We start from the raw sequence: 23,916 nt of genomic DNA on the forward strand, positions 1-23,916 counted from the left end.
GAGAGGAGGTGTATTTCCAGCACCCCCACTCTGTTCGTCCCGGTCTTTTCGAGAGACTCACTTTCCAGATCTCTCACTCATTAGATGATCCCCCTTCCTCCCTGGCCTTCCTGACTTTGCCCTTTGGAACAGTCATGGGGAGGCACAAAAAAACGAAGCCTTTACCTACAACCCAGAGAGTCCCAAGAGATCTGCTCAGCCCCCCTGGGAGGTACTCGGAGGCCAGCCACGTTTCCCCCAGCGCCATCCAGCGGCAGCGCGGCCAGGTCACCTTCTGAGGTCCTCAGAGCTTCTCCAGGAGCAAAGAGGAGGTGGTCTCTCAGTGAGCACCGGCTCCTTCCCTTCTCCTCTCCTCTCCTCCTCAGTCCTGGCTCTGCCCAGCGCTGATTGGAGGTCACCGCGCGTTAAAGTACTCCCTACTACTAACACACAGTGTGTACAACCGGCAAGGAATGGTTCAAAAAATGGGGGTTGGTGGTGTTGGCAACACCACTCCCTGGAGACTTCCCTGTCGCAGCTGGGGGATTCAGCCTGGGTTCAATGACGCTTGCAGCTCCCGGCACCGCGGACGTGTTAGGTCTTGTCTTTCTAATTGTAACACCTATGACCTTATACTGGCTGGAGTCGGGCGCCTAGATGCCCGCCCTACCCTTACTTGCAATGCAGACTGGGAAAACTTCATCTCCCCTGCTCCCGCGCCTCCAGAAAGCCAGCTTCTCCCCTCACCTAATCCTGAAAGCAAAGGCGGAAAAACACTACTTACATACATGAGGGATGTTATCACTAATTTTTTTGGAAACGTGCCTAGGCACACACACATTACATATATTATTGAGCGGGTTAGTGGGAGACTTAAAAACGTTGAACGGTCGGCGAGGAGGGCATATTCTCCAATTCCCTGGTAATTTGTAACAGACAGACTTTATTGCTCCAAGAGAGAGTAAGTGTGTAGTTACAGCGTTAATTTAACTCTGTCTAGATGGATCAAATAGGCGTGTGCCCGTGGGGTGAGAGTGCAATGAGTTTTTTAATCAGAGATTTAATTTCATATTCTGAGCTACTTAGAAAGCCCATATGTATACACTTTTACCCACAAAGAACTTGAGAAATACAGATGTGACGTTTAAATGGCGCACTGGATCACAAGCCGCAAGTCGCACTGAAGCGCATCTTAGCAAACTCCGCACGCATTAGGCGTATCTACACTGAAGTTCTAGATGGCTTCAGAGTCCGAAAACCAGACCCACTGCTGTAGATTTGAATCTGAAGCCATTGTCTGATACCTGCAACCAAGGAGAGTTCTCTTGATCCCCAAGCCCTACCCCCTTCATTCTGCCATCTCTTTCCTCAAAAATAAATAAATATAAAGAAATACAATTTTCAAAAGTTTGTCTTCACTCAAATATCTGTTGTATAAAAATCTATTCCAGTCCTTCAAAAACATCATAGCCTCCGGTCAAAAGGCCTTTCACCCACCTCAACAATTCCTAAATTCTAGATGGAGAAATGAAATAGAGAAGCCTGCTGGGGTTATTCAGGGCATGAATTCATGAACATAAAAGTGAACAAAACCCGTCATATTTTAACTTGTCTAATAGAAAAATCTTAACTCCACTGGACCATGTTTCCCCCTCTTCCTCTTGTTTTCAAAAGAACTACAGTGTGTGCTGGGGGGGTGGGTAGGGGTAGGAGTGGGAACGGGTAGGGGGGGCGGCGGCAAGCCACTTGGAATGAAAAGAAAAAAAAACGAGGCGATATTTACACCTGCGAACTTTGGATGGTTGTGTTTGGCCCCAATTGGTTTAATTGTAAATCTTTTCCTCATGGCTCCAACTCCTGGACCCCGTGCGTCTGGGTTTAATAATGCGTCCCCGGCACCCCCATCAAGGTCTAGCAGAAAAGAGACAATCCCCCGCCCCACCCCCACCCAGCTCAGAGGTAATTAGAGCAGCCATCCCTGCCCCCCCCCCCCCAAACCAAACTGGAGGCACTAGCAGACACGTGGAGACCTCCGAAGACCACAAGATGTTTCAAAAGCAAAGTCAAAAGTAGGGGCAGCAGTTCTTTCTCCCATCTCTCCCTGTACCTTTGGTTTGGGGGGCGGGGAGCAGGGATCGAGGGGCGTCTATACAAGCAACTCTTGGGTTTCCAGATGTAAGGTTGGCTTGTTTTTAGGATTAACGGCCTCCAAAACAAAAACAAAAACAAAAAAGAGAAGCAAACAAAAAATTAAAAGCACCCAGCAGCAGCGGCCAAGGACGCTCCCTTTATCCCCGTTTTCCACTCGACCCCACTTTGCGGTTCATCTCGGCTCCCTCCCCACCCCAATCTCTATTCACCGGACAGTTGTTTGTCCAATACTTTGAGAGACTGGCGATCCATGCCGGTATTTCTTCCAACATTTTCTTTCATTTTTCGCACCTCCCCACCCTGCAAGATTTCCTCCACTCAATCCCGAATTGTTCTTTGCAAGCGGAAGCTGGAGTCAAACATGAAATGGAAAAAAAAATTGAAATAGTTTTTTTTTTTTTATGATGGCAGTCTTTGGGGAAGGCTTCCCACTGCATCGCTACAATGTTGCTTTTTGTTCCCAAAGATTAAAAAGGAGACCAGTTTACCCGGCTGGTGAGAGCTAGTGCCGCCCGACTGCGCAGCTACGGGGATCAAGCCAGTAACCTGCGCAGTCACCTGCGCGGGTTCCCGGGCCCATCTGAACCCGGGATCCGCGATCCGAGGCACTAGGGAAGACCAGCTGGGTGCTGTGGCTCCTCTGAGCAGCAGAATAGCGTTTGGGGAGAGATTCAAGTCTCCCCGCCCCGCTTCAACCTCGGGTGCAGCTGGAATTGGAGGCAAAGAGTGTTTTCTGGTACCGCATTCCGCGAGGCCTGGTTCGGCACCGAGGTCGGTGCACCTTCCGAGATGGGAGCCTGAGTAAAAAGGGGGAACATTTGGTGAAGCCCCACTCTCGACGAAAACTACTGAAAGTCGCTTCTGGGGTGCTCCGATTGCCCTTCACCCACAGCTTCCATCAAGGGGGGCAAAGGAAAGAGCACAGGTTCCTCTCCCATGCCGGAGAAGGAGTCTATGGAGTCGGAGATTAAAAACTCTCAGGAAAGCCCTCGCAATCCCCAACATTCTCTTTCCCTCTCCTTCCTCTGAAAGATAAATAACAACCCCAACTCCCCCAAGAAGAAAGAAATGAGAAAGCTCTCCACGCCGCGTGGGTGAGTGCGTGTGTGTGTGTGTGTGTGTGTTCAAACCTCAAACCAGCGAGAACCTGGGTACTGGCCATTCCTTCCACACCACACAAAATACAGTGCAGCTAAAGTGTGCAGGGTTGGGTGTACACACTGGGAAGATGGAGTGGCTGAGGTCGAAATAACGACACGTTGTCGAGGACCGCAGCCCTGGAGGGGAGAGAGTGTGTGGAAAAGATGGTTAGGGAGGTAAGTCTCACCAGAGACCTGTATGTGATGCTCCCCTTGCTGAACAGTGTCCATGCGCATAGAAGGTGGAGGTGGCCTAGGGACTGCTGCCTGATTCCATGTTTGTGAGGAGGACGGACGGCCAGCTTGCCTGACTTTGGGGGAGATGTTTCTGAAAAATGCAGGTCTGGAATAAGGATCTTGAATCTAAGCGCTGTCAGTCATTTGTCCAGCCCCCTACCTGCCAAGCCTATCAGCAAACCAGAGCCCACAACTATTTGCCTCAGGACTACAAAACGATAAGTTTGGGAAAGATTATCATCATCATCATCATCGTCTTAATTTTTACAGGAAAATGCAAGGGAGAAAAACCAGATGGGTCTTTTCAGATGAATGCCCATCTCATCTCTGAGGCTGTGATTACTCTAGAACAGCTCCATCTCTGGGGGTTTTCCTGGTGCCACAGGTTTTCCCTCTTCGGTCAATCACACTAACCGCACAGCCCTTCCTTTTGGGTCCATGGGCAAGCTGAGTGTCTCGGAAAGAGCGAAAGGAAAGCTACGAGGAGGAGAGAAGCCTCAAAAACACAAGGACAACGTCTGTGTCCCCGGCTGCTTTCATTTGTGTCTTGTTTAGAGATAGATGATACAGCACCAGGCACCCTGAACTCTGGGCTCTGTCCCTGTATAATTGAAACCCAGTAAAGGGGGGAGTGCAGTAATGGATATTGTGTTCAGATTAAGAAAACGTGTCCTGGGCAACCAGGGGACAGTTAGTTCAGCAGATTTGGAGGCACCCATCTTTCTCTGGCCTGTCAACCTTCCCGACAGTAGCAGCCACTGAATTTGCCATGCTCTCTCCCTTACAGTCTTCTCTTGTCCCCTCTGCCCCATCTGTTCCCAGGGGGTAAGACTCCAAGACCTCCACAACCCTGGCATTTAATGGCAGAAGCAACACCAGAAGAAGTGAGGAAAAGTGAGCTCTCCTGAATGCACTGTCCAGGTGAAGGCTGGAGCATGTGTTGTTTTTCCTTTCATTCTCTTAAAAGGCCACACACACACACACACACACACACACACACACACATCCTGGCATGGATCACTGAGGATCTGTTTACACCCTAATCTGAAAAGATGGTATTGAAGAAAGAGGGGTGTGGGTGGTCAAAATGCCAGGGGATAAGAATCAATTCTGCCCTGTATCTTGTAGATTCTAGGTCAAATTGAGAGAGAGAGAGAGAGAGAGAGAGAGAGAGAGAGAGAGAGAGAGAGAAGAAATTCCAAGCTTTTTCCTTGTGAATTCATTTCTGCTAGAGTAAGCAATAGTCATTGTGTTATCTTTTTAAAATTGGGTAAACACACACATCTAGAAGATGCTGGTGGGTTTGAAATTAGAAAACCACAATCAGTTCCTTTTTTCAAGGGAGGCATTCCAAGATGTATTAAAAGCATCACCCTCTCCAGCTGCCTTGATTTCTCCCTCCTTATTGTCTCCACATTTAGCTGCATTATCATCATCATCATTATTATTATTATTATTATTATTATTATTATTATTATATTTTCGAGACAGGGTTTCTCCGTAGTTTTTTGGTTCCTGTCCCGGAACTAGCTCTTGTAGACCAGGATGGCCTCGAACTCACAGAGATCCACCTGCCTCTGCCCCCCCCCCCCAGTGCTGGGATTAAAGGCATGCACCACCAGCAGCCGGCTATTTAGCTGCATTATTAATTGTATCTAAATTCACCATTTTTTGGAGGTGATTCTCTTTGATAAGAAGTGGATGCTAAAAAGAATAGTGTGGAGGGTAAAATCCATTCATGTCTCCTCTTCCATATTGACATTAACAGGGGGTATGATAAGCACTGTACACACACAAAAAGTGACACCCGAGAAACTGTGCAAACCAACTGACACCTACACAAACCTAGAGAGTACTGACCATTGTCTATCGTACTCTCTGCCTCAGACTCTTGTACTGGTCGCCCTGATCAATAATTTAAAAGGATGTCGGAAGACAGAGAAAAATGTCTTACAGGAAAGACATGTCCTGGTGGAGAAAGGCAGAAGCTAGGAGCTGGGCTTTGGAGACTGGTGTGTACCCCTCACCTTGGGCTCTTGTCCCAGAATGGGAAGGGGATTCCAGGACATAGAAGTCAGGGATACTGACCAAATCATGAACAAGGTGGTTCTTGAAAAGTTAAGAAGAGAAGGAGAAACTTGCAGACAAATGGGTCAAGTCAAAGTGTTTTTATCTCTCCCAGTCAAAGCAAGGAGGCTAAGGTGTTTGTTAGGACCCCAGGGAAGAGGTACCTGTAGTCTGTCAAAACAACTGGAAAAAGAAGAGGAGGGGGTGAGTTAGAATGTCAGGGAGGAATTTAGAAAGAGCCAAGAGAGCCAGGGGAAATAGAAAGAAATAGTAGACAAGACAGCAAGTTAAAAAGTAAAAGCCACGAAGGAGAGATGCGAGGGCTTGGTGATTGACCTAGGGACATGGAACGGAGACAAACAGGGACATGCAAGGAAACCTAGAGGAAGCTCACACTTGTGCATTCAAAAGCTCAGAGTGGACAGGAGCAGAGATAAAGAGGGAGAGAGGAGAGAGGAGAGAGAGAGAAGCTAGAGGGAGGAAAAGCAAAGAGAGGTGGTATTTTCTGCCTTGGCACAAAGAAAACTAAGGAACCCCTTCTCCAAGTGACCAAACCCCCAGTCCAGAGGGACCCAAACTCTTCCAACAAGTTTTGGGGAGGTAAGGGAGACCCAGAATTCAGGCTTCTTCTAAGATGAACCATGTACAGCTGAGCACATAGGAGTGCTGGTGAGGAAAGGACCTGAAGGGTTAAGGTTGTCCAGGTGTCCAAAGGGGCCAGGCTGGACCGTCCTATAAGAAAACTCTGTCTCACAAAAGGAGACAACTCTAGGAAGTTTGAAAGTGCCTCAGTGTCAGAAGAGCTGAGATCTCAGGATCAAATCAGCCAGGGCATCAGGCCTCAAAGAGCCATTCCCACCCTGCCAGACTACCAAGAACTCCTTCCCAGTAAAGTCATTATTTCGACTTCTCCCAATTTCATAACCAGGCCTCAGACCCTCAGGAGAAACGCCATGCCCTCCTGTCAACAAGATGTCCAATATAGCGACACCTCGGACTGAATAAAGCAGTGGGGTGAACTGAGGGCGAATGTTTAGGAGAGTATAACAGTGTCTCTCACAGAGTCCAGTCAGACCTCACGCAAGCGAAAAGTTCCCGAAGCCAACCACCCCGCCCACACCCTATTCTTTCCCTCTCTGGTCCGTCTGTCCTTCCTTCTTTCTTTCTTTCTTTCTTTCTTTCTTTCTTTCTTTCTTTCTTTCTTTCTTTCTTTCTATTTCAGATAGACACCATTCGGTCACAAAGGATCAGTGTATCTATCGCCTTTCGAGTGTGAGGCAGGAGGTGCCACAGGGAAAACAGAATATTGCAGGGACGCCTTCCTATTTCTCGGGCTTGCTGATGCCTGCTGGGACTGTTGGCTGAGGCCTGTGATCCCTGTCTCATCCCCCACCCCCCCACTTTGAAGTCTCATATCTCCTCTTTCGCTTCAGAAGCGGCAGGCATTGCAATGTTTTTATCTTGTTCAAAACCCCAGTTCCTATAGTGTAACACACACACACACACACACACACACACACAAATCCTCCTATTGCAAAAGGTAGGGGGACATCTCTTCTATGGACACCGGATTTCAATCTGTCACCCAGTACTGTTGGAAAGACTGGCTAAATTCAATCAAGGAGTCTAGAAAGAAAACAAGTCGGCACCGACGGTCAGCAGCTGGAGGCTTAAGAAGGGGCTCGAGACCCGCTAACCTTGTGGCTTCTCCAGGAGGCCAGGCCTGTCATAAGCCTGAGGAAGGCGCTGGCCAATGTTTAACCCTAATGCAGTGGCCACCAGGCCCCTTTTGTTTGTTCGCAAATTAATCACCCAGTGCACGGTCGGCGCCAGAGTGGGTTTATCACCCACTAGGAGGGGGGCGCGGCGGGCCCGCAAAGACGAAGAGGAGTTCGCACCTTCCCGCTTTTGATCCTTGCATCTCCGCGGCCTCCCTTACAGAACACGAGCCTCCAGGGGCAGCGTCTGGGAGGTCAGCCGTAATTGGCGGAAGTTTGTAGACCATTAGCAACATGTAGACATTTTCGATTCAAAATCCCGCAAACTTTCCTCCACACCCCTCCCCCCCTTTCCCTAGCGCACTGGAGTGGTGGGTGGAAGCCAGAAGTGGCAAACTGGGGTGACCCCAGGGTTAAGCTAGAGCTACAGTCAAAAATAGGCGACCAAAGGGTGTTTGTGTGGGGGTGACATGAGGGTCAGAAATTGCTCTCAGTCCACGCCAGAGCCAAAAAAACAAGGCCAGATATTTGCATGCAAAGTCAGCGAGCTCGCCTGGCATTTGCAGAGCAGACCCCCAGGCCAGAAGGCTGGGTATCCGTTGCCAAGGTCTCTCTGGCTAGCCCGTGGATCCTTAGGACACCGCGTGGGTGACGGGGGGGGTGTCAAATACTCTGCAATTGCACAACTATTTTCCTGCACTCCACGCGGGCCCACAGAGATTAACTCTCCTATGCAGGCAGAGAGGATCTCTGGGTTCTAGGGGCTGGGGCTGGCTAAAGTGGATAAGCACGGAGGGGGAGGGGAGTCTTCTGCTTGCAAAGAATCAGCGGTGACCTCGGTGGCCCGTGCGGAGAGGGGCCTGGCTCGGCCTCTCGCACCCTCGGTGATCTGGAACAGGGAGCCTGGGAAGGGGCGTTACGAGCCACCGCCTTACGCATCTCCTTCTCTTTCGTTTCTCTCCCTTTTTCTTCGTTCTCAACCGTGGACTCACGGCAAGAAAGGGGGAGAGATGGCAAGTCAGACCAAGTTCACAGAACGACTCTACTCTCATTGGCAGCATTAGAAAAGCTCGGGGCTGGCGCCGAAAGCTCTTATAACCTTGTACATCAAAACCAGGGGAGAGGGTACTACCTATTCACCCAGTAGCTGCCAGTTCGGACCTGCAGTTGAAGAGGGGGTGCTGGGGGTGGGTGTCCTCAAGGGAAAAATCTAGAGGCAAATGGTCCACGCGAAAATACTCTAAGCTTAATCTCTAGGCCCAGAAACCAGCCCCTTTTCTCTTCCCTCTCCAAGCAAAGGTCTTGTCTTGTTCCCGGAAAACGAAAAACTCTGCTGAGATTGCCCTCCACTTAAACTGGTATGCCCCGGCTCCTCCACCCTAAAACAAGGACTGTGGGTTTGGGGGGAGCCCTCTGACCCCAGCATGGACTGCGGTAACTGGGCTACCAGATCAAAGTCCCGTCACTCAGTTTGCCTTCCTCCCCACCGTGGGCTGATTAGGGACTGAGTCTCCTGACCTCTGGGGTAGAGGGGTGCGTTTCACGGTTTGTTTTACAAATTCGCCCCCGACTTCTGCCAAGATAAGTCGTCCCCCCCACACACACACACACCCGGGTGGAGAAGGAACTGAGGCACCAAGAGATAAGAGCGATGCCTGGGGAAGATACCAGGCTGGTGCACCTCCCCCAACCAACTCTTCCTGCCCAGGCCGGCAACTCCCCGCCGAGCTGGCCGGGAGGTGAGGGCAGAGGCTTGGAGGAGAAAGGCCGACAGTCCCTGCACTCACTTGTTTCAGCGGCTTCGTTCTCTCTACACCCACAACCCCATCCGGGTGGAACACTGGTATCCGTATCCGAATGGAGGAGGAACTGGGCTCAAAAGGGTCAGTAAATACATTCAAACAACAAACAAACAAAACCGAGTCCGTAACGCGGTGAAAGTTTAGATTGGGCCGGGCGCGCAAGCCTTGTACGTGTTTGCGTGTGTTTTTCCGCTAGGGGCTCGAGTCCAGGGTGTTGGCGCTGGCGCGCGTTCGGCTACAGATACCCTGGGGGCGTTTGGGTCTCTGCACGTGACTGCGGGTGGGGAGCACGCACCGGGGAGAGAGAAAGATTTGTGGGATCCCATGCGCCGGTGACTCGGAAAGCCGGAGCACTCAGGCGCACGAGCTAAAGGACTTGACTTAGAGGCGGCTGGGCGTCTCCACGTGGGGCAGCAGAGCTGCGCGCGAGCCTGGAGCTTTTGTTCACGCGCATTGGCCGAATGGGAGGCTCGGCAGCTGACTTGGCTAGCCCGAGGCCCGGCAAAGGGAAGAAGCTGCGGATCTGCACAGAGAAGCGGCCGAAGGCTTAAACTGCTGCGCTCGGAGCGTGTGAGAGGCGAGCGCCCCTGCCCGGCGCCACGGTTGCGGGGCAGGCTGCCTGGCTCCCGCCCTCGCTCCCTCCCCCTTCCTCCCTGGCCCTGCCTCCTCCACGGTTCCCCGGGGGTTGGATGGCTGAGGCCTTTCAGACGTGGGCTGAGCTGAGAAAGAGCCCGGGCGAGCTCCTCTGGCTGCTGCGAACTCTCTTCTGGATCAGCCACCTAGAGGCGACTTTGGTGCGCGCGGCGCCCTGGTGGCTCCCCGCCCTCCCCTCTGATCATGTTGACATAAACGCAGGACAGGCCGTAGTACCGCGCGGCGCAGCGACGTTCCAGTTTCCGACACCTTCTTTTTATAACTCGGCTCTATTCCCCCAGCACTCGACCTGTGAAAACCACGCCTATGCAGCCACACAATTGGTCCGAAAGCGTCAAAGAGCCAATCAACAAGCCTCGGGCTCCCGCAGCCCACAGCGCAGCTCGACCGTCCAGAGCCGCCGAGCAGACGCCCGGGGAATTTTAGAGGCGGAGGAGGGTGGCGAGGTGCTCGCTCGCTCTCTTTCTCTCTCCCTCCCTCTACTCGCCTACTCCAGCTCCCAATCACTCCCGTCTCTTCCTCCTTTCCTGTTTTTTTTTTTTTTCCACCCGTTTTCTCGATCCTCCCTCGCCCTGCGCTCCCGGACGCTGATTTTTTTTCTAATTTATTATTTTTAGGAAAGCGATTTCGCTCACGTTTTTTTAGCACAAGGAAGACAGCCGAGTCCCCGAGGTAGAAGATCGCAGGCACTGTTTGGATCGTCACCCAGACACTGCGCGCAGCTTTGAGCCAGAGAGAAGAGTGGGAGCGCGAACCGAAGTCAGCTTCGCAGTTACGAGTTTTGATAACGTCGCTGGAAAGGGGCTTAAATCAGTTTTTTGGTTTTTTTTTAAGGAGAGACTTTTCCTCCCCCCTTGCTCTCGCTCCCAGTGAAAGCAAGAATCTTTCTAGCTCATCTAAGACGCCTCCTGCGAGAAAGCCAGAGAAGAGCTAGGGGGCGGGGGAAGGAGACGAAAAAAGGTTTAAAAAAAAAAAGTCTCGGAGAACCTTGCGCTTTGGCAACAAAGAGCGTGGGAGCCGGGGAGCCACCCCGGGAAAAGGCTGTGTGTCTATTTCCAGCTAAGCCACAGGGCTCGGGCGCCAGTCGAGCCCCTGCTTGTGGCTCGCCCTACTGAAACCGACTTCCAGGAGCGGCTTTTCAAACATACTCCACGCACCAGGACAGCCCTGCAGCGGCTATGTCTCCCGAACTGTCGCCGTACCCTCTTTAAAAGGCGCATTCTCTTCCCTCAAAGATACGTTCCCCTTCCCTTTCAAAGGCTTTAATTGTAATTTGCTCCTCTTTTTATTTTAAAGCAAAACTATGCGTTGCTATTGAATTTTTTTTATTGTTTTTGAAAAGTAAAAACAAAAGCAGAGCCAAGCCAGCAGCCGCGGATTGGTTCCCTGTCTGGAGTGGATGAGCCTCTCCATGAGAGATCCGGTCATCCCTGGGACAAGCATGGCCTATCATCCGTTCCTACCTCACCGGGCGCCAGACTTCGCCATGAGCGCGGTACTGGGCCACCAGCCGCCTTTCTTCCCCGCGCTAACGCTGCCTCCCAACGGCGCCGCGGCACTCTCCCTGCCCGGAGCCCTGGCCAAGCCCATCATGGATCAGTTGGTGGGGGCCGCTGAGACCGGCATTCCTTTCTCATCCTTGGGACCCCAGGCTCACCTGAGGCCTCTGAAGACCATGGAACCCGAGGAGGACGTGGAAGACGACCCCAAGGTGCACCTGGAGGCCAAGGAACTTTGGGACCAGTTTCACAAGCGGGGTACAGAGATGGTCATTACGAAGTCTGGAAGGTAAGAAACCAGTGGTAACCCCCTCCCCAAACCACCTGAAGTTTTTCGTGTCTCCTTTTGTCTGTCTATTAAAACGGTAGATTTACTACTGCCTGATTTTACGTTTGGGACAAAAACTCTCCCGACATACACACACACCACCACCACCCCCAAAATGTAGAAACTCCTGGGCCCTGCCCGGAGGGTCAGAAAATTTCAGGCTACCTGGGCCCACTGCAGGGTTCTTGGGGACCCGTGTCCCGAGTTCCCTACAGAACAGAGGGTGTTTTACAATTGAAGGAGCCGCTCACTGACTTACTTCTGCAGCAGTCGAGAAAAGCAAGCACCCTGTTGCAGAAAGCCCGTTTGTAAAGACATCCTGAAATATCTATCTGTTTGATTTTGTCTGTTTGGTTTTATTTCCCAGTACAGACACTTACAGCCCTTTTTGTACGGTAGTGGGAGACCCGTGAGATTTCTCAGGTCCTTTCTGCCCTTCAGCTTACTCTCCGGAGCTGAAGGGGGCCTAAACCTGACTGATCTGGGACAGAGTGAAATCAAGGGAAGGGTGAAGGAGCGAAGGGTTTCTTTTCCCGACTCGCTTTTCTGCAAGCCCAGGGAGAACCGAGCAGGCGCCCTTATTAGTTAAGGTTATGTGGACCCAAGGAACCCATGAGGATATCTGTCCTGCTTTTGTGTTTGAATATGAATGCTTTACATAACGTTTAGTGTCCTTGCCTGACCGAAACAAGCTTCTAAGAAAGGACCCCAGGAAAAGCATTTAAAACCACACTGATTTAATTTAAGAAAGAAAGAAAGAAAATGTCTGTAGGATTATCAGGACACCGGTTGAAAGGGCACGAAAATAAAACCCCCACTTACAGGTCTCCCTTCAAACTACTTGAGGCCAAAGTTTGGCATCAGATCTTTCTCCAACCCACAAGACATTTAGTCAGTTTTCATAACTGAGTACTTCCTTTTAAGTCAAAAGTACGGAAAGCCAGCACTTCTGTGAAATTAAACAGCAGGATCTTTGCAGTGGCCTACAGAGTAGAGGAATGCGGTTTATAACTTAAATCACGAATGGGTTACCAGGCCCGGGTGCTTGCCTTCCTCCAACCTCCGAACTGAGAATCCAGTGTAGTACTTCGCCAGCCTCCGTCTGGCTCACCACTTCACTCCATAACTGGGCATTTATTTCCTCGATAAGCTTCAATGTTTTCTCATGGGAGGGTGGAATGACCTAAACTTTATTAACCACTGTTTCTTAGAACCCTACCTCTAGCTGTTTCAAACTCAAAAAAAAAAAAAAAAAAAGGAAAGAAAGAAAAAGAAAAATCATAGGCAAGAATTCATCCCTCTCTGCAGAGGGCAATCTATACAGTCACACAATCGAATGTGTTTTTGTTTTCGTTTTTTACAAAATAGTCGGTACTTTTAGAGATAAGAGGTTGCTGTAGTTAATTTGATTTGAGGCTTGGAGTAGGACAATAATGTCAGTATGGAAGTAAATTTCACTCAGAGTTGCCCTGCAGACTCCCTGGTCCCAGCAGAAAGCTTTGTGCTTTTAGATGGGGCCTTACAACTTGGAAGCCAAGTCCGAGGTCCTGAGCCATTTACCCCACCTATTTATCTGTTTCCTTTTTCTGTGCTTTGCTCTTGTAGGCGAATGTTCCCTCCATTTAAAGTGAGGTGCTCTGGGCTGGATAAAAAGGCCAAGTATATTTTATTGATGGACATTATAGCTGCTGACGACTGTCGCTACAAATTTCACAATTCTCGGTGGATGGTGGCCGGTAAGGCAGACCCCGAAATGCCCAAGAGAATGTACATACACCCGGACAGCCCCGCTACGGGGGAGCAGTGGATGTCCAAAGTCGTCACCTTCCACAAACTGAAACTCACCAACAACATATCGGATAAACACGGATTTGTAAGTTTCATTGACTCTCAGTAAGATTCCCTGGGAGAAATGACTCCCTAGGAAACTGACTTTGGGTCCAGGCACCAGTCTGACTGATGGTTGCCACACATAACTAACTTTGTTCAATTTGCAACCTCTAGTTGCAGAGTGGAACTCGGGGTGTGTGTGTGTGTGTGTGTGTGTGTAAATGTCTTGCTACCTGGATAATGGAAGGCCTACCTTTCTCGAAGAATTTACCGGAATAGCAATCAAAGGTCCAGGGTGGGTGCCCGACCTGGGCGTGAAGAGTAATACTAAGAACAAAAAGTTATGAATCGATTTTTAAAGTTTTTGTACTTTGATAAGGATCGTTTTGCTTAGAAATATTATGTTGCTTCTTTGAAATCAGCCATACCATATTTTGGGAGAGCTGAAACCTTTACTGTGTTGGGCCAAGGCGGTGACTACATTTTTGAAAGTGTATTTTCTTTTACTAAAAGTGATTTTGGGCTTGGGTGAAAGTCAGGTGTGCTAGGAACAAGCTGAAGTCTTTGGTGTTAAAGAAAAATGCTGTGTGTGTGTGTGTGTACATATACTAGGGAATGCATGTGGATTCCATGGCTGAGTTTCTTTAGAGACTTTCAGGAGACTTGGCTTGCCTGTGAAAGCCAGGCCAGGGGACCTTTGGCTGTCCTCTGCCCCTCCCCAGCATTTCAATAGGATAAACAAAGTGATAAGCGAGGAATAAGCAGAAAGATTAGGCCCAGGAAGACGTGAATGGCTCGGAAATATCTAAAGCGGACAGGGATTGCATTTGAAGCCCTTGATTTGATTAGGGCATAAATATTCCTCTCTAGAGCGCGGCCTCTCAAGGCCTTAAGTGGATTGGGCTTGTCAATTAGTGGGCGCTTAAAGTACTGAATCATTTTGTAAATTAAAATGCATGTTTTTCTCTATCTTTTAAGACTTTGGCCTTCCCAAGCGATCACGCAGCATGGAAGGGGAATTATAGTTTTGGGACCCAGGTAGGCTAGGGTTCAAGGCACAAATGAATATGTAGATGGAGAGGGTGGGGGGTGCGCTTTAGAAGCTAAGGAACAATTTGGAAGTCTCTGGAAGATAACAATCTTGTGGCGTGAAATGTACCACAAGGAGGTGGGCTTTGGACCCAGCAGTGGGGACGATGTCGGCTTGGCAGGGGACTTAAGATCTCATTTGTTCTGTTAAACTATTTTTCTTCTTTCTTTCTTTCTTTTAATGTGTGTGCTCCCCGTTCCTGCTTCTACAGACCATACTCAACTCTATGCATAAGTACCAGCCCCGGTTCCACATCGTCAGAGCCAATGATATCTTAAAACTGCCTTACAGTACTTTTCGCACATACCTGTTCCCGGAAACGGAATTCATTGCCGTGACTGCCTACCAAAATGACAAGGTAACCCACAGGGCGTTTCTCTCTTCCTCTAAGCTTACTTGCTCTCAGTGAGAAAGTTATTAGGGCATTGGACAGAAGAAAGTCTGGAATTTCCTTGTGTGAATTGTGTGATTTGACCTTCTATGGAGAGGTCTGATTCCTGGGAAGGAGGGGGGCTGGCACAAATCTCTCCTCCCAGCTGGGAATCTGGTGCTTGTATTAAACTGGTAGTCCAGTCCCTGCCCTGGCCGCAGGGTCTTGTCTCTTGGTGTTTCCTACTTCATCCTCTTCAGGAGGAAGGACCAAAAAAAAAAAAAAAGTGTGCTGTTCTGAAAGGAACCAGGTAGCAAGGTAGCAATTAATTTAAGGTGTAAAGTATCTGGGTTTCACCTGGAGATGAGTAGAGATGGGCATTCCTCTCAGCCAGAAATTCCGAATACATGATTTGTTTTCATTAATTTTTTATGCTGCTGCTGCAGAGGTGATGGTGGTGATGTGTAAAAATGCACCCTAAATCAGGGTTCTGTTAATTGAGCTGTCCGAGGCTTCCCACTTAAAGGTGGAAATAATCACTCTAGCTCATAATCACGAGTTCATCTGAAACTTGTTCTCCTTTGGGGCCTGAAGCCGGGGATTATAACGGGCTCACCCAATGAGCCTCACCTGGAATCTGCAGTTCTCCTGGCCTGTGGGTCAACTGAACACAGAGGCCGGGAGACAAGTGTCTACTGATGGTGGTCCACTTGCATGGAGCTTGGCAACTGTGGGTGGGTGGGCAGGGGTCCTCAACCCCTGTGGCCCAATACCTGAGCCCTAGACCTTGTGTTCACTTCACCTGGCAACACCTTGTACTTTGAACTCATGGTCATTCCCTGGTCCCTGTGGACACTGATCCTCACATTTCCTAGTGTGGATGTTAAGTCACTACCTACCCTCTCCTTCCTTACCTCATGCAAAGGATGTCTGGCCTCCTTTAAATAGCAGAACCCTAAAGCAAAGCCCCCGTTTCTTGGTCCTGTTAACTGGATACATAGTTTCTCTACCAGGAGAAGAGATTCTAAAGACAACAAACCTCAGGCTGGCTCCCTGAGACCGGGAATCCTGTGAAAGTTACATCAAATAAATTGTTACTTTAATGGCTAATAGTTTTAAACATAGCAGAGGCTGGGGGGGGTGGGACACGACACACACCAAAAGTAAACATAAATGAAAACAAATATTACCAGTGGCTATTCTTTCCTTTTCAATCTGAAAGTCCTTAGTATATAATTCCTTCAAATCCACTCTTGCCTGGGGGGGTGGGGGTGGGGGTTGGGGGTCACTCTAGTAGAAGGTAGTAGTGAAACCCCATAATTAATTTTATTAGATTCACAGAAAAAGTTTTCGTGTGTAGGGTGTGTGTTTGTGTTACATGTATGTGTGATGGGGGTTGGGAAATATCAGAAAATGGCATTTTAACATGCTTTATAATTAATTGTGCTGTATAAAACAAAACAGAAGCCTACTAACTCCGATCTATAGGCTGTGCCTTTTAGCCACATTTGAATAGTCTCATTTCTAAATCTAAATTGTCCAAAAGAAGGAATTTCTTTGGATAATTTTAGTGTGGAATCCTTGCTTGGTTCTCAGAAACATTAAATATTACTACACTTTCTTATGATGTTTCAGCCCCTTCCTATCTTCCTGTCATCATCTTCCCTCTGACTTCCACTTGGTCCATCCCTGTGACTCCTTGGGCAGTCACATCTCTAGGAAAGACTGAGGAGTTTGGGGGGCATGTTTAGAACATTCTAGAAAGTAAAACTAATGTCTGTTTTGCTTATGTGTTTTCTCTAGATAACTCAGTTAAAAATAGACAACAACCCATTTGCAAAAGGTTTTCGGGACACTGGGAACGGCAGGAGAGAAAAAAGGTGAGCTGAGACTTACAATTTCAGGGTTAATTGGGAAATTGTTTTCTTCGGCTTGAACTTGGAAGTATTAGAAGTGAGGTGCAAGGTGTGGGGGAGGGGAGAGGGTCAGCTTGTTCCCTCTGGGTCCATAGTGGCCCAGGTAGAGAACATTCTATGCTACTTGTTGTCTTTAAGGGAACCAAGGCTACACTATAGTTCTGACCAGAAAATAGTCTCAGGGGTAACAGGTTATAAAGATGCCTATTAATTGTTAGTTAATTGGCATTTGTCCTGAGCAAGACCCAAGAAGGGACCCGAGCCATTCACACATTCTTCTGCAACCTCGCCTCTCAGAAAGCACCAGGCTGAAACTGAGGCCCCTTGAGAAATCCAGGGAACCTTCCCTCCCTCCTTCCTTTCTGGGTCTCTGTATCAATTTTTGCTTTAAATAGACCATAGAAAAAGCTGTGCACCCCTCACCCCTTTTCAAAGGTTTTCTACAATCCAGAAAAATCATCTATCAATTTTTTTTCAAGTTTCTTACCTTGGGGCTGAGCATTAAAAATAATTTCTAAACTTGAAATAAACTTAAACTCCAATTAATGCGTTGATGAACTGGTTATTGTCGAAGGACCACATAATGAATGGTTTTTGCCCATCTTAGTGCCCATGCAGGGCTTTGGGCTGGGTCTTTGCAGCACCTTCCCTCTGGAAGGCCAGTAGTATACCTGTCCTGGCCAACTCTAGCCTCTGTCCTGTCCTGAGGTTTTAAACAAGATTTCCCAGGCCAAGTTCTTTCCTAATGCATAGGCCTCTTCCCAGCTAGACAATGCTGGGGTCTGTGTTGTGTTGTACAGACTTCACGTTGGGTCGCAGGGTGAGGTGTGTGCCACTCCGGAAAGTGGGGGGAAGAAGACAAAAAAGGGAAGTGTGTGTGGCAGTCTCTAACGATGGGTGTGGGCCTCTATCTCAGAAAGCAGCTCACCCTGCAGTCTATGAGGGTGTTCGATGAGAGACACAAGAAGGAAACAGGGACTTCAGACGAGTCCTCCAGCGAGCAGGCAGCCTTCAGCTGCTTCGCCCAGGCCTCCTCTCCGGCTGTGTCCACTGTGGGGACATCCAACCTCAAAGGTAAGCCTGGCCTTCTCTGTGATGAGTAGACTCCAGACCTGGCCCCGTGGCCTTGGAACTTGGGGAAGATCCTGAGCCAGTAGACTCCCTTTAGAAGATGCAGGCCCTTCTAGATCCTGCAAAGCAGAATCCTAATGAAAGTGAGGGTAGCATGGGAGAACTCGGAACACCTTCCCCACAATCCCATTTGGTGTGTGTGTGGTGTGGTGTGTGTATGTCCTCCTGGCAAGGGCAGTCGCACAAAGCACACGAAGCACTTGTCTGTCTGTCTGTCCTTTATTCCCTCCTCCCTTCTGTCCTCCCTCTCTTTCCAATCAACAGCATCCAGCTGCTGCTGATCAACCTCCAACTGAATTCTGGGTGGAAATGTGTTGGGCAGGGAGTAGCCCGGAGATTCTCAGCCACCTGGTTGGTGCAGGAACGGTGGTAGACAAAAAGCCACAGCTGACCTGGGGGGAGGGAGGAGGCCCTTGGGGCTTCTGCTTTGGGGAGGTGGTGGGGGTAGGGGCAGAGAAAGTGGTTTGAATCTTGAGCCAGTTTTCTGTTTAAAGAGCAAGCAGCATTTATTTAGAAAGACGGTGTCAAAGGGAAGAAATCTGGTTTCAGGTGAAATAAAATGGGAGAGTTCTTTTTGTCTCCAATCCATTTCAGCTTCTAACGTAACGTGGGGTTCATTTTTTGGTGGGGGGTCTGGCAGGACACCCACAGAAGAGGGTGTGGTTCAAGAGAGATATACATACATACATACATACATACATACATACATACATACATACATAGAGATCTGATTGTCCACCACCATCTTGGTAGGAACTGAGGTGAACAGAAGGCTCCTGGGAGGGTGTCACTTTCTGCCTGTGCCCATTCCCACGTCAGGATTCTTTCCAAACAAATCCAAAATAGTCACAAATTTGTGGAAGCGCCTGACTTCCATCCTCCCTGAGCCAGGGACTTGAAGGTGACAGGAATGTGTTCCAGCGGAGTTCTGAGGTCTAGCGTTTTCATCTTTAAAAAGCGAATTTGCAATGCAGTGGGAGAGAGGCCAGAGAAAGTTTTGACTAGGTGGAAGCTTTCTTTCTGGTTTTGTTTTGTTTTAAAGCGGAACCATTACAATAAGAAAAGCTGCCCGTTGAGTGCCTGGCTGGAGAGAAGGTTGAGCGGAGTCTTGGGATGCTTTTGGGATTAGCTGTAAAAGTGTTACATCATCCCATTTCACAGAGAGGAAAACCGAAGGCTGGGAGTGGTGCAGAGGGGCTTGCGCTGGAGTCACACAGCCAATAAACTGCCCAATTGGGAATCTTGTGTTTGAAATAGTCTCACTCTGTAGTTCAGGCTGTCCTCCTGTCTCCGATGCCTCAGTGTTGGCATGCCAGGCCTTGCGCCACCGCGCCGGCCTGGGAGGTGGGGTTTAAACTAAGAAACACTATTGACAGATGGTTCCACTGGCATTTTCCTCTCCTCCCCAAGATTTGTGTCCCAGCGAAGCCGAAAGTGACGCCGAGGCCGAAAGCAAGGAGGAGCACGGCCCTGAGGCCTGTGACGCCGCGAAGATTTCCACCACCACCGCCGAGGAGCCAGGCCGAGACAAGGGCAGCCCGGCCACCAGGGCTCAGCTGTTCCCCGCGGAACCCGGCCGAGCCCGAGACACCGCGCGCCTGGACAAGGCATCGCCGGATTCGCGCCACAGCCCGGCCACCATCTCATCCAGCACGCGCGTCCCGGGAGCCGAGGAGCGCAGGAGCCCCGGACGCGAGGGTCCAGGTGCCGCTAAGGTGGATGAGGTTCGCTCGCTGCCCGCCAAGGACGCCTTCGCGCCACTGTCAGTGCAGACGGACGCGGCCGCGCACCTGGCGCAGGGGCCCCTTCCAGGCTTGGGCTTCGCCCCAGGCCTAGCCGGCCAGCAGTTCTTCAACGGGCACCCTCTCTTCTTGCACCCCGGCCAGTTCGCCATGGGCAGCGCCTTCTCCAGTATGGCTGCAGGCATGGGGCCCCTGCTGGCCACAGTATCCGGGGCATCCACCGGCGTCTCAGGCCTGGATTCCACAGCCATGGCCTCGGCTGCCGCAGCGCAGGGACTGTCCGGGGCGTCGGCTGCCACCCTGCCCTTCCACCTTCAGCAACACGTTCTGGCCTCCCAGGTATTACTCGTGCCTGCCCTCCCGCCCATCCCCGGCTCGCTCCAGTATCTCTCTCAATCCCAGTCCCTTGCCTAGGACCGTTAGTTAGACAGTAATGCATGCTAGTAACTATTAGATTATTGACCCTTTGCAGGGCGTAGCACCTATCTCCCTGAGCCGTCGTGACCACCCCTCCCCTTCAAGGGCCCTTAAATTACTTCCTATGCATGACCAAGCTCCACATTCCTTAACTTGTGACAACTTTGAATCATTTGATGTATCATCTCTGGCCCAGAGATGTTGAATCCCTCGGCTCAGGTCACACAGCTGGTTCCCTGGTGGAGTTGAGCCTGTCTGACCCACAGGGCCTCTTTGATTTCATCTTTCAGACAACATATTTCTCTGGAGGCTCCTAGCCACTACTCCCCCAGGAAGGGGCTGAGGTGTGGGGAGGGGAAGTGACTGATTCCCTGGGTGAGAATTTGGTCTGGAGGCAGCCAGCCTTCCACCCAGTTGAAAGCTTTTCTTCCCCCACCCCCACCCCAAACAGGCCTGTCTATCTCCAAAGGGTTAATGGGTTGTGCACACGTGGGAAATGTCAAAGGAGGAGAAACTGGCTGTGGCAGGCCTGTGTGTGTGTGTGTGTGTGTGTGTGTGTGTGGTCAGACCGCTGTGCCCGACACTGAGGGGCTGGGGAGAAGGTTCGGAACCCGGTAGGAAGCCTCTCTGGGGTTTTTCCACCTACTCTGACCTTTTGTTTTGTCTGAGCACATTCGTCTCCCTTGCCAGAGCCAAAAGGCACATAGTACTCCCCCATGGGGAGGAGGAAGCTGAGAAACCGGCTAGTTTTTAACTTATCCCCAACCTTCCTAACTATGGCTGGTCTCCCCCAGAAGGGCAGGTGGAGGAGGGTCACCCTGAACAGACAGGTCTAGAGGCATCTTCAAGCGAAGGACACACCCTGCATGCAAATTCTGCTTGTTTGGATCCTGCAGCCTCCCACCTGGGACCCAAGCCTTAGAAACTGGGTGTTTGCAGTCTTTATATTAATAATTAACACCTTTTCATCCCCCCCCTTTCACATCATCCTTATTTTTTCTTACTTGGGAAAGATCTAGGAGGACAAAATTAAAGATATCATGATAACATGTGCACTGGAGTTTAATCTAGCCCCTTTGGAGGCCCTCCTTGAGCCCACTCAACAGGTGCGGTTGTTTGCCCTCACGGAACTTGCTAATAGCCCCGAGGGTCAGGCACCATGGAGGACACGTTGTGGATGATTTAATAGCCAGGAAGTTCCCAGCATGTTAACCCCTTGGTTTAGCATGCAAGGGATCTGTGGCCTAGGGTAAAGTTTTGTTCCTCCAACTCCTTCAAGACCAGATAGCAGGAGGTGGAAAAGAGGGGTCGCCCATCCTCTGATTCCATATGTTTCTTCTGTTCCTTCCCCAGGGCTTGGCTATGTCGCCTTTTGGGAGCCTGTTCCCTTACCCCTACACATACATGGCTGCTGCAGCTGCGGCTTCCTCAGCAGCCGCCTCCAGCTCCGTGCACCGCCACCCGTTCCTCAACTTGAACAGCATGCGCCCCAGGCTACGTTACAGTCCGTATTCCATCCCGGTTCCAGTGCCTGATAGCAGCAGCTTGCTGGCCACTGCGTTGCCATCCATGGCTTCGGCTGCGGGGCCCCTAGACGGCAAGGCAGCTGCCCTGGCGGCCAGCCCGGCCTCGATGGCCGTGGACTCGGGTTCGGAACTGAACAGCCGCTCGTCCACGCTGTCCTCCAGCTCAGTGTCCTTGTCACCTAAACTCTGCTCAGAGAAAGAGGCGGCTACCAGTGAACTGCAGAGCATCCAGCGGCTGGTCAGTGGCTTGGAAGCCAAGCCGGACAGGTCCTGCAGTGGGTCCCCTTAAAAACAAAAAACAAAAACCGCTCCCCCAAAGGTCTCTCCATTCCAGTTCGGTCAAATCTGCCAGTGCACTTTGTTGGATGTAAAATAAACCACAGACCTTCCACTGGGGTGATTCCCCATCCTTCAGTTTTGTCTGGGAAGGAGCACCAGGCTCCCTCCAGAGAATGCGCTAGAGACCACAGGCCTTGTCTTGCGCTGTGGAAGCAGGCTGCTGTTGCTTTGAGACGCGGGGGTGGGGGTGGGGGGAAACAGGCTTTTGTGTCTAGAGCGACTTCAGTGGAGGCTGGTGTGAAAGTTGGGGCTGAAGAACGAGGTAGCCAAGGCCGGCCTGCCCTGTTTGAGAGACTACTCCCAAATCTCTTTCCCCTTCGTGTGTCAAGCGGAAACAAAAATAATTTTTTCCCTAAACAAACAAACAAACCCAAACCGGGGACAGATGAAGTCCCGTGGAACTGTCTATGAAGACTTAAATTGCTGAGTACCTTTACTGGGGAAGGGAGAAGGCCTTGCCTGGTCTATGTTAAAGGAATCCTGTGTCTTTTTAATATCCTGAGGTTTTAAAGGAGGGATACCAGTCCTTTTTTGTTTGTTTGTTTGTTATTGCATGTTAGAGTTTTCTGGATTTTATTTTTTGATGTTTTTTTGACTTTAACAGAAAAACAACAAAACCCTGCCATCCTCAACCCTGCTCAAACTGGCAGCCCCGAGGAAGTAGGGGTGGAGTGGGGTAAAGGGAAGCTATGGGGTTCATTTTTATCTGTTTTATCTAAGCGCTGTAGAGGGCTTCGTGTGCCCGGCCGACCATTAGTTCTCTCAACTGTATATGCAATAACAAGGTTTTAAAAGAAATAATAAAGAGGAAACACGACTATTGGACAAAGTATTTATGTAATTATTTGATATCTCTTGTAAATAGGTGGAATTATGACCGCTCAGAAAGTTAAACTTTAATTTATTGACCTGTACATAGCTGGATGTAAATAGAAGTGTGTCTGTCAGGTTTTATTCTTGTTTTGCCTTTTGCTTTTTATTTCCAGGTCAGGAGATGGCTAATTCACACTAATGAACGTAGGCTTCTGGACCTCCATCTAATGCTTTCAAATAGAGCTGCCTGCAATTTTAATTGCCCAAGAGCTGGTGGTGGGGGTGGGGTGGGGCGGGGAGGTTGGGAATACTATTTCCTATTTTCACCAAAATTGAGGAGGTATTGGCCCTTTCCCTAAGCTCTGACACCCTGGGAGGGATTGAGATTGTCATGGGAGCAGAGGCTGCCATAACCTTCCTAATTCTTCGTCCTCATTTGTCTCTGGTATCTTCTAACCCAAGTGAGGTTTTCTTGCCATTGTTCATCTAGATGGTGTTTTGGATTGGTGTACAGAGAGGGACTCATTCAAACAACCATGAAAGGCAAAACAAAATAACAAAAATCCTTTTAAAAAAATCCATGAAGGCATATTTTGTGTTTAGTACTTGATGAGTTTTCTGTAATTCTCCTCCTTAAAAACATCAGTGAAATTTCAATAAATTTTTATTGAAATGAGTTTTGAAGTCGTGTTAATGATTTCTTCTAGAGCCTCTCTCGAAGCTGGAAAATTAGAAGGGAATGATCTTCCTGCCTGCTCTTTCCTTTCGTCTTTAAATAGTAATTAAGACCACCACCCCACCCCCAGCAAACCAAAATGAGATGTCACTCAAATTACAAAGCTGAAAACAAAAAGTTCCTTGCTCCTGCGAAGGGGGCCACATCGATCTGAAACTATTTCCCCTTTAATTTAAGGAGCCGGAGAGGAAAAGGACCTGATTAAATTTCGTAAATAGGAACTCCATATACTTCAGTTTTAATAAGGGAAGATTTACCCTGTGTTCAGAGTCGCCTTTCCCCACACAGGAATCCGACCAGAAATAAGCTGGAAAGGGTTTAAGATTTTAAATCGTCCTTCCCCTTTTTGACATGGAACACAAATTCTCCCTACACCCGTGAATCTGGCACGGGGAAAAGGTTAGACTGTGTCCCTTGCCCACGGACATTTAG

The 23,916-nt window shown here is 49.6% G+C and overlaps 1 protein-coding gene across 3 annotated transcripts; it reads left to right on the top strand.

Moving 5' to 3' along the window:
* The first annotated feature begins 10,129 nt into the window (after positions 1-10,129).
* On the top strand, positions 10,130-23,024 carry Tbx3 (T-box transcription factor 3). Of its 3 annotated transcripts, XM_057765924.1 has the most exons (9): positions 10,130-10,193; positions 10,365-11,535; positions 13,180-13,447; positions 14,383-14,442; positions 14,706-14,852; positions 16,668-16,744; positions 17,697-17,854; positions 19,322-19,992; positions 21,424-23,024. In XM_057765924.1, the coding sequence occupies exons 2-9, from the start codon at positions 11,147-11,149 to the stop codon at positions 21,883-21,885; spliced, it is 2,232 nt and encodes a 743-aa protein (XP_057621907.1). In that variant the 5' UTR covers positions 10,130-10,193; positions 10,365-11,146; the 3' UTR covers positions 21,886-23,024. The 3 variants fall into 3 exon arrangements, with proteins under 3 accessions (XP_057621907.1, XP_057621906.1, XP_057621909.1); XM_057765923.1 differs by having other exon boundaries at positions 10,168-11,535; XM_057765926.1 differs by lacking the exon at positions 14,383-14,442 and having other exon boundaries at positions 10,168-11,535.
* The last annotated feature ends 892 nt before the right edge of the window (positions 23,025-23,916 follow it).

The sequence above is a fragment of the Chionomys nivalis genome, chromosome 3 (genome assembly GCF_950005125.1).
Source record: "Chionomys nivalis chromosome 3, mChiNiv1.1, whole genome shotgun sequence".
Taxonomy (NCBI): Eukaryota; Metazoa; Chordata; class Mammalia; order Rodentia; family Cricetidae; genus Chionomys; species Chionomys nivalis.